General features: G+C 33.4%; 1 protein-coding gene and 1 long non-coding RNA gene across 5 annotated transcripts; one reads left to right on the top strand and one right to left on the bottom strand.

Moving 5' to 3' along the window:
• LOC18598520 (transcription factor HBP-1b(c38)) lies at nucleotides 5143-13544 on the bottom strand. 4 transcript variants are annotated; one of them, XM_007028076.2, is made up of 11 exons: nucleotides 13369-13544; nucleotides 12920-13091; nucleotides 11131-11202; nucleotides 10830-11021; nucleotides 10490-10564; nucleotides 10320-10379; nucleotides 9633-9710; nucleotides 9454-9505; nucleotides 8472-8743; nucleotides 6227-6475; nucleotides 5143-5678 (listed from the first exon to the last, which is right to left on the bottom strand). In XM_007028076.2, the coding sequence occupies exons 4-11, from the start codon at nucleotides 10890-10892 to the stop codon at nucleotides 5532-5534; spliced, it is 996 nt and encodes a 331-aa protein (XP_007028138.1). In that variant the 5' UTR covers nucleotides 10893-11021; nucleotides 11131-11202; nucleotides 12920-13091; nucleotides 13369-13544; the 3' UTR covers nucleotides 5143-5531. The 4 variants fall into 4 exon arrangements, with proteins under 4 accessions (XP_007028138.1, XP_017977404.1, XP_007028142.1 ...); XM_018121915.1 differs by having other exon boundaries at nucleotides 10830-11061; nucleotides 13369-13543; XM_007028080.2 differs by lacking the exon at nucleotides 10490-10564.
• LOC18598519 lies at nucleotides 13781-14796 on the top strand. Its single transcript, XR_001927851.1, has 2 exons — nucleotides 13781-14266; nucleotides 14524-14796. It is a non-coding gene; the product is annotated as an uncharacterized LOC18598519 (long non-coding RNA).

Raw genomic sequence — 15564 nt, 5'->3', positions numbered from 1 at the left:
GCAGCAAGCTAAACCCACCATACAATAAAATTCAACAGCATGACATGGCAATTATTTTATTTTATTTTACGGACTTTCAAGGCAAATCAACAATTTATACATTTCCAACACATTTATCAAATCAACCATTCATGCCAATATTGCCATAAGCCAATCAATTAGAATCATGAATTTACAACACACAAAAACAGTCTCCAATTACTCTATTTTCAAACCATCATTCAATTTTAAAACCATTTTATGAAATCATTTCATTAAATCACATTTTGTTTATAAAATCGAAAAATTACTCATTTAATTCATTTTTCATAAAATTCACAAAATCGGATAAAACATACTTTAAATAATTAAGACAATAGTAAGGTTACTCACTATTTCGAGAGTCGAATTCCAAGTACTCCGATTCTTGATCCTCGGGAACTATCTCTTTACTTTTGCCAAAATGCTCACCACCTAGACATAATGCACAATAAGCCATTTACTACATTTTGCTAAATTGTTATAAAACCAATTCAGGCTTTATACTAATGTATGAAATGGGATGCAAATTGTTCGGATTATTATCTAAACACGGTGTTCTACACAAATTCAATTGTGTACCTAAATTAAACGATATTGGCCTAATTCGATCTATCACTCGATTAATTGGCCAATAAGTCCAATTCAACTCCAAATAATTTCATTTTTCTCCCAATACTCCAAATCATCAAACACAAATTAAATAACTTGAAATATGGTAAAATCATCCTCACATTTTCTCTTGAAAAATTCAGCCATGGTGGGTGCATCAACACTATAATTTTTCCTACTTGATTCTCACACCATAAATCACTAATTCCTAACCAAATCACTTGAAATAAAATCAAAATCATCCTCAATATTCCACATGGAGAATTCGGCCAATGATGGGTGATGGGAGAACATGAATTTTTCTTACTTGATTTTCATGCTACACATCACCAATCAATTAAAAACACTAAAACACATTGAAATCTAACAAATCAAGCATCAAAACCTCTCTCCTAGGGTTTGATCAACACACTATCCTTCATGATATCTTGTGATTCAACCATGGAAAATGCAAAATAATGCATGGGAAAGGTAGATCACAAGTCAAAATCAAGAAATTTTACCTTTGATTGCTTGATTACTTGAAATCCACCAATTTTCTCTTGAATTTTCACCCTAGGGTTCTTGTTCTTCCTTTGTTCTTGCTTTGGCCTGCCATATGAAGAGAAATACGCAGATTTTGTGCTAATTTATAAGGAAAATAATAAATGGATAAGATTTTGACACATGTCACCATTTCATTGGTCCATGTGTCATACTTAGCCATTAAGCAATCTCTCTCCACCACTTAAATTTTCTCAATTATTCATGATAATATTGGGTAAAATCCATGTGCTGAACAAGTGTTGGGTGGTGTAAAATTATAATTTTGCCCCTAAGGTGGCAAAATGACTATTTTACCTCTATGCTCGAAAAAATGTCGGAATTAAAATTTTTCACTTGTCAAACTCAAATTATGTTCTAAATAGTCAATCTTGATCAAAAACTTCTTCCAACATTCCAATTTTAACCTTGGGTGGCAAAATGACCATTTTGCCCCTAAGTCATGAAAATTTTAATTTGACTCCAAATCGGTCCTCGAACTTCGAATCACCATTTTAAGTCATTTTGGGGTTTTAAAATTCTCAATTTCATCTTAAAATCTCTATTTGGTCTAGTTTGAGGCTTAATTCAACTTAATTGTACCATTTGGTACATTACCGTCTTTTAACGATTTTCGAGGCACCCAAGTAAGCAAACATGCATTCTTATGTAAGAATGGCATAATAAACATATTGTAGAGTCGGGCTTGACAGAGGGAGCCTAAACGAAAACAAGCTAAAGCTAAGGGGGAGTCTGAACCACAACAAGCTGAAACTGAGGATGAGTTTCCAAATTCAAATGATGAACATGAGATCACTATGGCACAAATCCATGCTGACCTTGACAGAGCAACCCTTTATGACTTAATCTTTATAATGATCCAAAACCCGACCTAATATATCTACCAGCTACTCCCAAACCTTTAGTTTTCACCCCACCAGCCTTACCCAAGACTTAGCTCCTTTTTTTTAATGATGACAAAAAGGGGAGACAAAAGAAAAATTTTGACTATGTTATGCCTTGTTTTGCTTATGACTATGCGTTTTTTTGCTTATGTCTATGTGGTTACTATTTGTAGCTATTGTGGTTATGTTGGTAGTTGTGTGGACTGATTGAAAGCTTATGAATATCTAATGTAGTTTATAACTTTGTGGTACTGCTTATGTTTGTGGTGTTACTCAATTGAAGATTCTACCTATCCATAATTGTAAATATTTCTTAAAAGCGGGAGGACAACTTAAAAGATAAGGAGAAACTCTTGCAATTTTTTTAATTTTAGATGCACTTACTAAGGGGGAGCAATTCCCAATTTGTATAAAAATTTCAAATTGTTCATACTTAACATAATGAAGACATTACACTCTTAAATATAAAAGTGTTTTGTTATCATAAAAAAGGAGGAGATTTTTTACTCCATATATTTTTTATGATAACAAAACATTCCTCATTCCTTAAAGTCTAACTATGTTACTTGAGTGTGCAGGGTAAAATTGATATATTATTGTTTATCTCACATCCTAATTTCCCCATGATAAGTTCCAAGTCCAAAGAAAGTGACCCAAGCAAGATAGAAGAAACTTTATGAAAATTAATCAATTAACACTTTAGTTTGATCAATCAAACAAGTCAAAAAGAAAGACTTAAAGCTTCACAAAAAGATTTTAATCGATTAACTTATGGTTTAATCAATTAAAGTAACACTAGAAGGGACCTTGAGATAGATAAAAAGGTTTTAATCGATTAATATAGGATTTTAATTGATTAAAACAACACTGGAATGCACACTAAGACAAACAAAGAGATTTTAATCGATTAACACAAGGTTTAATTGATTAAAACGATACTGGAACAGATGTAGCAATAAAATTAATCGATTAACCATAAGGTTTAATCGATTGAAATTCAAACAGAAAGTACTTTAGCGCCAAAACTGAATATTCAATTTAAGTTGACCAAGATGATTTTAATCAGTTAAAAATCAGATTAATTGATTAAAGAGGAAACAGAGAGCTATTAATCGGTTAAAGACAAGTTTGATCGATGAACCTGAAGTGATGGAGATAGACGAATGGTTTTAATCAATTAAGGCCAACTTTAATCGATTAAACTTAAGCACAAAAAGATAGACGAAAAGATTTTTATTGATTAAAATCCATTTTAATCAATTAAAAAAGGCCAACTAATTTGAATTCAAAAATCGCTACAAGACAAAATAACGGCCAAATTCTTCCTAAACTGTCTCCAATGGCCAATTTCACTCTCCAAGTATAAAAAGGGGTTCAAACAGTTATAAATGCATGAGAGATCCATCCAAGAGCAAGATTAAGCCTAGAAGAGTCAAAAAGTTCACTTTTCAAGTCTATTTCACTCCTATCCTTCGTAAAAGTGTTTGACCTTAAACTTATACATCTTATATCAACTAGGTGATCAATTGTATTTCATCTTTTCTCTATCTCTTGTTAACTTAAAGTGTACGAGGCACTCTAAGGGGTAGACTAAGCTTAGGAAAGCTTAGGAATTCTTGTAAGCATTTAGAGCTTAGGTTAGAAACTCACCTTCTAAAAGCTTGGTGGAAGCTATTAATTCCACTAGTTTAATGAAGTTGAGTAGAAAATCCTTGATTGGAAATATCTAGGTAGTGGATGTAAGTAAAGGGGACAAAACCACTATAAATATTATGTTTTGTCCACTTCTCTTAACTTTCTCTTTACTTGATGCTCTTTAACCTCAACAAGTTTTCAAACTCTCCGTTCCAAATCATTCAAAAGTTTTTTAAACTCAAGAGCTGCCTTCAAAATATTTTTAAGTGCTATTCACCCCCTCCCTTTTTAGCACTCTATTGGGACCAACAGAGTCAAGCATGAAGATTACCCACACTCCATGAAGCCAATCACAATCGGATTTGAATCTTAGGGGATTCAAGTCAATCCTTTTTGTAGGGATTGGATCAAGATCTATATGGTGGTTTCGACATGACAAACCTTAAGTGAAAGATCCATCATACCATACATTTCATACTATATGTGCTATTAGTCAACCAACAGAAAAGAGTGACTAAATAAATCCATGCTTCATCATTGTGTGAGCCCTAAGGACTTACGTAGTCCAATCCAATACCTTTTAAGACTTGGATCTATGATATGAAGTTGAGATTTGGTACTGCCACTTTAACGTTATCTCCAAAGGTCAAGAATGATTTGATTTAACGGAGCATAACTAAGAAAGCAATCAGATCTTAATAGATTGGCATGAGTCTCCAAGAAAGAGTCATTAAACATCTCATCACATACATGGTTTATAACTCATTGACCGAGCGGTTATAAAACATTAGTTGTTAGATACAATTATGAGTTTAGATGCATAAAGTGATTCTGAATAACTCTTATGTGTAAAAGGGATCAAAGATGCAAAGTCTTATGTGATTAAAATGATTTAAGATATGACAAGAACTTGAGTAGTGTTATTTTAGTAAAATGATAACTTAATTTCTCACTACTCACGATACCTTTTTCTCATTAGTCACATATTCCATTTTCTCTGTATAACAGTAAATGGATAACAAGTTAAATTGAAAGTTGTATACATTGATATTAATGTGTACAAGTAAGAAGTGTTGTATTTAGATGTGATGCATCCACATGACATGCAATTGTATTAATTATTTGTGAATGATTAACTAATATTTAATTAATTAATGTTAGATATTATTCTGATACTTCGTAATTAAATAATTAGACAAAACATTTATCAAATAATTGAGATAGAATATAAATTTAAATTTAATTTATTTAAATTTAAATAAAAATTATTTATGTAATAATCCATTATGGATATATAGAGATATTGTATCTCTCTATTCCAATAAAATTAAGATATTAGCTCTATATAATACACAAACAGATTAAAATTTTCTAAATAAGAAAGAACGTCAATTTTTCAATAAGTGAGAAAAACAAAAACACTCATTTCGACATTCTTGAGGCACCATCGTCTAAAGATTTTGGAACGTGTAATTAAACATGGAAGACTCTTATGGCCAGTCCATAATGACGAGAACAAAGAAATCGTTGTGTAACTATTGTATGCATGTTTGGAACATGAAAAAGGTTTCGTAAAACAAGCTTTTCGATCAGAAAGGGAGAAGAAAGTTCATTCAAAAAGATAAGCCCACCTCCCAACACAACTGTAAAACAAGTACCTATAGATACAACAAAGTGACCAAGTTGCACCACAGTTGCATCCTTGAAGATGTCAAAAGTCGAAGAAGAGCAATTTACCCACATGAAACCATAGCATTGCTCCAGGAGAACACGATTAAAATTTGATCAAAGGACAGTCAATCTTGAGAGTAACTTCAAACAATGGAATATATCTACTTCTCACTCCCGTGGTCGAGCCAACCAGAGAGAACTGAGAGCTCGAAGCCTAGAAAAATAGTCATTTATTGCAAGAAGGGCACGAGCTGATTGCCTAGTGGTCAAGATACGGTGCATTTGTTGCAGTGTTTGCTGTCGCAGATTATCAGCCTAGTATGTACCCAAAAAAAAAAGATTATCAGCCTGGTGACCAACCTAGAAAAAGTACTTGATTTGAAACCTAATACACAGTTATACAAAAGAAAATTGCATTTACACACTTAAAAAGGGAAATGACATTATCGTGCTCACAAATATTGCAATGGTCAATTTTTACATGCTGTAAAATGAGGAAGTATCACAATTTTCTTCTTCAATCATGAGAACAGACATCTTCTATCTAGAACCACAGAAGATTATATGCAAGTATTATTCAAATTAACTTGCTTTTTATTCTGAGTACAATTGAAACCATTCACATCAAATTTTAACATTTTATAAACAAACACCTTAATTATGTTAAGACGGGATATCCACACAAGAAAACTGTTACCCCACTGTTTGAAAAGAGGACAAAGAAAAGGTTCAAATTGGTCAGGTCGGAGATCACCCTTCTTCTTCTTCTTCTTCTCTCTCTCCCTCCCTCCAACAATCAAATCACATAACATATAGAAAAACAAATTGGAAACAATGTCATATTGCACCCAAAAGGAAAGTACCTGACGAACAAACCCCTCAAGGGTCCCTAGCTTTCCCATGGCCATGGCCATTTGACCCATATAGTTTGCCACATTCCCCGATGATCCCGAGGGACCAGGCGAGCCATTGGTCAACGTCTCAGCCAAAGATTGTTGCAATGCTTCCATCCCTTGTGACAAAGCATCTTCAGCCTGTTGGGATGATTGCTGCAAGTTGTGGATACCCATAAACTGTTGCTCAGTTAGAGGCTCCAATTGATTCGCAAGAAGCTGCGTAAAAATCAATTAAGATTAAAAATGATCAATAAACTAACATAGGAAGAAAAAATCTATGCATCAGAATTTATCTTAGAGTAAAAGAAGGGGAAAACAACACAATTTTACATTAATCATTAAAAATCAAGAACTCTGAGACTCTGTTACATGGACTCAGGATCATCAAATACAGGTGTATGTTTCTTACACAGGTATGACATGTTTTTGGCAATGTTTTATATTAATTTGGAGGATCTAAGCACCATCCCAGGTAAACTTAAAGTGTAAAATGTGGATATGTTAGGATAAAGTAAACAACGGATGTAAAATAGCTTAAAGATCAACAAAATGGGTAAAGCCAGTTTAGTTCATCACATATTTTCGTATAAAACAGCTAGAATTGAGTAAAGGAAACCATAGTTATCAGAATCAGACTAGACAATTGATTCAAGGCTTCACATCACCGGGTCAATGGTTCAACAATCAAATCATTTGAGTCAATTGTTGGTAAGTTAATAAAATATTTTAAATATTATTATTAAAAAAAATTACAGCTTATGTAAAAGATAATAAAATATTTTGAACAATTTTACAAATAACAACTTAAGAGATAAGAAATAGGAATTCATATCATTAGAAAAATTACAAAAAGCTAAGCTTACAAAAATTGTTTTTACTTTTACCTTTCATCTTTTCTTTAAAAAAAAAGGGAAAAAGTTAATATGAAAAAGTTAACTTAGTTTGATTTAAAAGTCATTTTGACAAGTTCATATCCCACCCATTCTGGTAAAAAAAAACCCCTAATTGGTCATTGATGTATCAAAAACCAGTTCAATGCTGGTTTTTCCATGTCAATAGCATAAACAGTCCAATTGAAGAACCAAACTGCATCAAGGGCAAGGAAAATCACTCTGCGTCTACTAATAAGAATACTACCCAAAGATGATGGTTATGCTGCAAAATATACAATCAACCCATAATACAGTTAGGCAGAAAACAAACTTCAGAATTTTTTTTTATTGTTTAATCTTAAATGACGATATATTGTTGAAACATAAAACTAAGTTTCAAACACATCAAATAATCAAACTGGGCAAAAGGCAGCACAAGCTCTATTGAACAGCATTCAACAGAAACAGCGCACTGTTATTGCATTATGAGCATCATATCTTAATGCTTCGATTAGAAAATCTAAAGCAAACACCCCAGCATCCCAAGAAACCTGGTTGCCATCACATACATCCAGCTCAGTGGCACAACAAATTTGTCTCCAGTCCTCCAAATTTTCTCAGGTGACCACATATTTTGAAGCTAAACTACCCACTGAATGTGACAATGCAAAAAGAAGAGCTTAACCTAACTGTCCTTTTTTCTGAGTTGGGACCACATTTCTTATGAAAATACTAGATTAAAATCAAAATTAAAGTTCCAGTTGCTTGTTACCTTTGCTAATTGTCTTCTACTTCCAGAAGCAAAAGGTAAAAATGTTTTGGATACAAAAATAACATTTTTGAAATATTAAAATTTAAATATTTAACTTTTATGAACACTAAAACGCATTACTTTACTTTTATGGGAGAACTATGTGTGAATTGATTTTTCATCTTAAACATTTTTTATTTTTAATCAAATATAAAAGATTCAACTTTTACAATTTCCTTTTGTTTTAGGGTGACCCGACTTCAATGCATGCTTTCGGTGGCTCCCACCTGCCAAGCAACAAGAATTCACATTTGACCAAAACATACGTGAAAAAAGGATCACCCATTGCCTAATAACAAGTTTTTAGGAAGCAAAATGCATATAACAAAAAGTAAAAGCAAGCAGCAAAGCCCCAAATATTTTCTTCAGTAAATGTTCAGATTCAAAACCCAGCAAATTAGTAATAAATCTAACTCCAAAAAAGTTACGATGTGTAAATTCTGGGGGACCACTTTCTGAGGCACCCAAATATTGAAACCTTGCATGCACCATGACAGCAGTCCCTCTGTAGAAGAAGACTGGAGCTCACCTTAAGAAGCTCAGATGAACGGAAGCCACCAATCCACAGAAAACACCGCTCCGCTGGTGTTTTCCACATTCCTGATAAGACATGGAAAACATCAGCTTTTGCTGCAATGCCTTTCAACCTGAAAATGTCATCAAAATGTGCTGTGACATTGTCAACAATAGTGCGAAGTTCGGTGTCACCAGCATGTGAATTGACTGCAGCCCTTAACTCATTTATCTGCCTATTGTGCTCCTCCAGCCACCGTGCATACTCAACATCAAATGCCAGGGCACCTGTACCAGCAGTCCATAAAAACAATATCTTAGCATGGTAGATGCATTGGTAGATAGTGAGATCAAAATCAGACACTAAAAAATGAAAAGATTAAAAGCGCTTCCTTTTAATTTTAGTTCTTTGTCTCAAAGAAAAAAAGGGAAGAGAACGGAAAAACCATAAAAACATAATTCACTATCACATAGCAACAACAGAAACAGTAAGGTCAATAAAGTTCACACATATGGAAGCCAAATTATAAAAAGAAGAAAACAACAATCACTTCACATCCAGGCCAAGCCAAACGATGGCACCAAATTTTATTGTAGATAAAAACTCAGCAATAAAAAACATCTATCCAATAATATTAGAACTTAAATACCATGAAGACCAAAGCAAGAAACAGATAAACTATTTCTACAACAGACACCCAAGCTAGAACAGCATTTGAAACTCTTTTAAAGTAATGAACTCTGTCCCTTTAATTTAATACCCTAACATGGTACTCAACGCCTGACACAAGCAGAAACAGTATCTTCTGTACCTTGTTTTTCATTTTTCAGTAATCACGCATATCCACACATGCATAGCTACTGTAATGTAACATTTCCAACAAACTAACAACACAATAAACTTGAATTCCAAGCCCCTAGCAACAAATCACCAAAACTGATTCTCAAATTCCAACTATGAAATTCACCAATAGGAAAGGCTAATAAAGCTTAGATACCATTTCCACTCATTGAATGGGATTGATCTCCTGAGCTTGAAATAAATATGCCCTGCAGTAAAAGTGGGAAAAAAAAAAGAAAAAAGTTATGTAAGGCATAATGGACTGTATTATCAGCCTGAACATCAAAAAATGTAAAAGATACATCACAATATTGATGGGGTTAAAACAAAGGAAACCTGCTGACGAGCTCTCTGCAGCTCCTGCTCAAGTTGAGTCAATTTCAGTCGGCTACTCTCAAGCTGCTGCACATATGCCTAGATTTTGAAAGCAGAAAATGGTTATCAATTAAGGAATACGCTAATAAATTCTGCAAACTGAGCTTTAATTATAGGAAAAAAAAACATAAACTGATTGTAATTTTGCCCTTTCCTCCTATGTTACTCGGACTAGGGCTTGTGACTCAGATTGGGTATGTCTCTGACATGGACACATTTAATTTTATTTTTTTTCTTTAAGTGTTTCCTTTTATTTGGAGGGTCAGACCTCCATATCCATGTCCCTCAAATATGAGTCAGACAAGGATACCTTAAGGAAAATGAAGAGTCAGAGCAACATAGTTTCCTCATATTTCCAACAAAAAAAATTCCCTGAGGAAATTACTTCCATTCATCTGGACACGAAAATTTTTTTTCAATTTCTATAATGTTTGAGAGGGGCAACCAATAGAAGTTAGAGGTGTGACATAAGCGTGTACTTGTTACACAACTTTACAATGGATTTTATAAATTACCACTAAACGTAACTTATAATAAGACACAAAGAAACTGGACATTGCTAGATAATTGCCACTAGAATATCATAAAAGCTTCAGTATAAAAAAATGGTAAAATTGATAAGATTAAACCAAGTAATGAATGAGATACCTTTTTCCTTAACCGGCTTTTTCTTGCAGCCTCACGATTTTGAGCAAGCCTACGCAATGTCTGCAAAGTAGACATTGAGAAGGAGAAATAATAAGTTCAACATGATAGTATATGGATAAACTGCTTTAACAATCAAATATTCTGGTTCTTCCAATTAAAAAAACTCTGACCTTCTGATCTGTTTTATCCTTTGATCTGTCACTAGAATCAGAGGCCACAATAGCATTTGTTTGACCTCTTTCAAACTGCACAAGAGGTTGGTGCATTCACAATGACTATTAGCCAGCAGGCAAATTCTCCAGCACTCTGTGTGTGTGTGTGTGTGTGTGTTTTCATGAGTGTGCTACACATGCAATTTTTCTTTTCTTCTTTATTTCTCAATGACGTAAGAAGTAACTTCTGAAATCCATAAGTTTAAATGAAAATTAAAACCAAAAGAAGCAAAGGTGTATCACTAATGCATCTTAAACATAGAATTTTATACATGAAATCAAAGTTAAGAGGCATCACCCTTTGATTCTTCTCATCAGTGTCATCTGTTGAAGTATCAGTCCTAGGACTGGCATCTGCCATATTGGAATTCTCCCAATTCTCCCGACCAGCTGATAAAGATACAAGATTTGGTGGGGTATCCTTTTTAAGCGTTAATGTTTGTGAGCCCACAATGGCAGCAGAGAGATTGTTGTCTGCAGATGCAAGCGTCTTCATCCCCCCACCCAAACACACACACGCACAGAGAACTCTAAGTAACTAAATTTATGTTAAAAGTTTGAAGCACAAACACAACGTTTTATAGGAGATAAATGCCCACCTTATTTATAGCACCAAATTCAGCATCTGCTATTGCTTGGGGTACTTGACTTTATTTGATTAAATAGAGGATCTAAAGACAAGAACATTGCCAATCAATAATAAACATCAAAATAAGGTCCCTTAGGAAAGGAAGAAGAAAGAAAACACTAAATCCGCAATTAACTTCAATTTCATAACAAGAAAAGTAAACATTGCAATATGATGGCAACTTTGATGAAAGGAATAGCAAAGCCACACTGCCACAGGAGAAATCTTGAAAACGTTTGGTTTATGAATTGCTTTCCCTCACCTTACCCTCAATTTTATGCCTTTTGGCAATCACATTTATAGAAAGCTACATCCTTGAGTTGAAATAATAAAACAGAAGATAAAAGAAAAGAAAATGATTTTTTTCAGATATTGTGTGCAAAAAGTTGCTGAGAACTTGGTCTGGTACTAATTACAGCCTACAACCTCATCCAATAAGGAGTGAAGAACTGGGAGCTAATCATTAAGCAATCCATATTACTCATAATAGATGGTAAGTTGCAAGAGACAGTGCATTCATGCTACAAAATGAAGAAATAAAACAAGATACACAACATATTCTAGTCATAAGTTTAGCGGGAAAGTAGTAAGAATGCATAATGTAATTCAGTTTCCATGAAATGAAAAATGAAATTCTTGCATATGTCCGTTAGTAGAAATTTGAAGACCATCACTACATATTTCTGCCATCTATGCAAAATCCAAGAGATTGCACAAGGGTTCCTAAGTCTGGTATTCAAGAAGAATGAATGGTGTTTGCCTCTGCCACTGAAATAAGTCATCAAAACCACATGTTCTAAAGTGAAGCAATATAATCCAATAAGTAAAAGATCAAGTCCATATTCCCAAGCCAAGAAGAAAAAGCTAAATAGGAATATTCCATGATGTGTAACATAGCACAAAAAAAAAAAAACATCTACATTCTTAAACAGCCTCTATTTATCATAATGAGGCCAACCACACATTTTCACAATCATATCAATACAAAATGTTCAGCATCCCAGTTTTGGGATCATATTTTGATCAACCTCTTATCAAGACCGGTTAGCATGTTTTGGTCAAACTCTAACTCAAAAAAAAGAGAAATTCTCACACTCCGAAATAGTACTGATTTTTGAAACTTGCCATAAGTGGAATACTATCAGGAAACAGAAGTTAATAAACCAAAAACCAGTGTAGAACAGAAGTCAACCGGCATAATGATAAAAAAGGATTCTACATGCTTTCAGCTTAATATGGGTGCTTACAAGTGCTAACTTGAAGAGGCATCCACAGATAGGCAATTATAAAATATAACCATACAACCAAACTACCTACAGATGGAAAAAACAATGGCTCTTTATCACATAACGCAAACCTTTCAGTCAATATAATACCATTGTCTCCCCTTAGACACAAATGACAAATCAACAAGAAGAAGACAACAAAACAATATATCAACTCCCTGACTCAACCCCTTAGGAACATTAATGGCCAATAATTATAACAAACATAAAAGCCTTGAATTTTCCTCCTCCCATCAAAAACTTTCACCTCAAACAATCAACCAATTCTACCTTACAACAAATCAATACAAAGAAAAGAGAGGATTTTCTAAACAACCGAAGACATGAAGAGTTCACCAGTATAAAGCTCATATGGAAGATGAAAGACATCAATGAATTAGTACAAAACAGTTAACAGAAAACTCATAAACAATAAAAAATCAAAACAAATTTAAAACTCAGAACAAAGCCAATTTAGAATAAGTGTAAAAATACCTGGGATTGGAAGTGGGTACTGAAGGAACGTAGCTCGGCATCGCTGTTACAGCTTTCTTGTCATTTTCTATACCAATATTCACCGTTCTACTGCCCATCAATCATCACCCGCCACCTCCTCTTTTTTATCCTTTTACAATAATCCCCACTTCTACCACTTCAATTTCTTCCACTGAGTCAACCAAATACACCCAATAACTCAGAGAAAGTCACCCAAAAGAAATTCCTAAGCTATATTATAATCAAAATTCTCAAACTAAAAACAAGAAGCATTCCACTAGCTTCACCTACTATTCCGTACAATTTTGCAACAACAAATTGAAAACAACCCAGAGAGATACAAGAAATAAAAAAGCCAAAACTCAAATTTAAATAGAAAATAAATAGCAAAATAATTGAGTTTCAACCATAAAAAGGGAATAAAAACCAAATCACTGAACTGAGCTAACCTGGCTTTTTCTTTAAAGTTGAAAATCAAAGCACCAACGATTGCATACAGCTCGAACTAAGAAGAAGCAGCTAGCTCAGCAGGAAAAAAAGAAGTGTAAATTTTGAGGAACTAAGCAAGGAAAGAATAGAAACGGAGAAGGGCCAAAGAAAAGGAGGGCTTATGTGAACGAGGAAGATAAAATAAAATAAAATATTAATAAAGAATTATTCTATTTTTGACTTTTAAATTGTACATGTATGAGTTGGTCTATACATGTAGTGTACAGCACACAATTAATATAATAAAAATAAATTTAATCAAGGACAGAAAAAAATAGAGAGAAATCGTTCCATTTTGAATATCTTCTCTTAACCAGTATTTTTTGATAATTCATCTAAAATCTTAAATACTATTAATAAATTTTATTAAAGGACTAAAATGCCCGTAACACTTTTCTGTAATTTGAGTGCCATCACCCAACGCGGCTGTACTTGTGGGTTTTCAATCCATCTTGGCTTCTCTCAAAATGCCGAACAAGTTCCAATTCCCCAATCCCTACCCAACCTAAGCTAGGGTTTTTGATTCAATCTCATCTCCAAAATCCATAAACAAATAAAACAATAACTTGACTGGGTTCCTCATCAAATCGAAGTTTTTTTTTCCAATTTTTGCATTTATTGTACGAAGATTGGGTTTAACTTAAATTTCTCTAGCATGCTATCAGTTAAATTTGAGAGAAAACGGTCATAAATCTCTTTCTAAGAGGCTGGGGATCCCCACTGCCATTGGAGCAAAAATTCAGACTCTCTGGTAAAAAGGCCAAGAGCACCTCAGGCTTAGGGATCCTTGTTTTTCGCAGCACTGGAGAACACCATTGTTTTTCTCCTTTTGAGCAACAATTTGCTTAGTGATTCTTTGTATGTATCGTTGTAGCTGAGATTTTGTTTGTTTGTCTATGTTTCTGTCTTTAGCAATGCATACCAGAAATAATTACAAGCAAGCGGTGTTTTTTGCTTCAATTCTTCTTCTTTTTTTTTTTTTTTTTGAGTTCACTTTCATTAATTCTCTTTTAGGCTTTGTTTGTTTGTTTTTTTTTTCCCATTTTAATTGATGACTTTGTTGAGCATATGTGCAGAATTTCTAGATCCAATAAAAATTCAAATGTTTTCTGCAGCTGTGATGATTCAAATTCGCAGTCGCGTGCTTACCAGGACTCTTTGACTGGATCACGAGCATTTCTTTGGTTGAAGAGAAAACTGCCTGATTGTCACCACCACAAAATGAGACCTCAGATCCACTCTTCTCAAACTCTCCTGGCACATTGGTTTTATGGGTTAATTTCCTAATTTGCTTTGTCATCTGTGCTGTCGATGCATGTTATATTCCTCCTTCTTGTAATCCAGAAATAAATAAAAGAATTATACTACTACATTTGCCTTTTGTCAAATCCGCAAGCTGCGATGTTTGGGTCCCAAACCCATAGCTACTTTTTTGGTCCCATGCCTACGATGGTCGCGTCGTCGCCTATGGTGGGGTTTTACTGGGTTTTTGTTGTCATTGGTTCTTTGTTTCCTTCTTGCTTGCTCTATTGTTTCCTTCTCAGATCTTGGGAAGAAACCTGAGATGATGATGATGATGATGATTGTAGCAAAAAAACTAACTGTGCGACAAAATTGTCTAAAAGTTTACAGGATTTAGTGTCCAACGGTATATATTATATAATTTTGAGACAGGAGACTATTGGTATTAAAAGTGAATTATGATCGAAATTTAAGGAGATGTGTATAATTTTTTTTTATAATATAAAAGTATATTTTAAGATTATTATATTAAGCAAATATCTTTTCTCAATCAAATAAAATTATCGGATAAATATTATCTATAATTCCTGACCTTTTATTCTAGTTTCACTTTATTCTTAATTTTTAACTTATTTCATTTGAATTTTTAACTTTTTAAAATAGTTTTTTTTTTGTTAACATTTGAGAAAATATTTACATGAAATGACAATAATATTAATATGGCTTACCACAGATTTTATAATGTGGATATTATGTCAATTTTAACAGAGAATTTGATAAAAAGATTAAAATGCAATTATTCTCAACAGTTAGGGATCCAAATAAAAACTAAATTCGATTAATCTTGTAAAGAATACAGCTAGATAAAAGAAATTAGTTAACAAAACTCTATTCTAAAAAATATTTCATTATTT

Source organism: Theobroma cacao, chromosome 5, assembly GCF_000208745.1.
Source record: "Theobroma cacao cultivar B97-61/B2 chromosome 5, Criollo_cocoa_genome_V2, whole genome shotgun sequence".
Lineage (NCBI taxonomy): Eukaryota > Viridiplantae > Streptophyta > Magnoliopsida > Malvales > Malvaceae > Theobroma > Theobroma cacao.
Note: the sequence above shows the minus strand (reverse complement) of the source record. Positions and strands in the feature narration are given on the sequence as shown.

What these genes read in the sequence shown, in the direction of transcription:
- LOC18598520 (XM_018121915.1), bottom strand. Translation starts at nt 11,027, where the DNA reads ATGAAGACGCTTGCATCTGCAGACAACAATCTCTCTGCTGCCATTGTG. An exon ending in TGCAGAGAGCTCGTCAGCAG is followed by an intron (nt 9,506 to 9,632) that starts GTTTCCTTTGTT and finishes CTTTTACTGCAG; the next exon opens with GGCATATTTATTTCAAGCTC. An exon ending in TTGAGGGGTTTGTTCGTCAG is followed by an intron (nt 5,679 to 6,226) that starts GTACTTTCCTTT and finishes GGTACATACTAG; the next exon opens with GCTGATAATCTGCGACAGCA.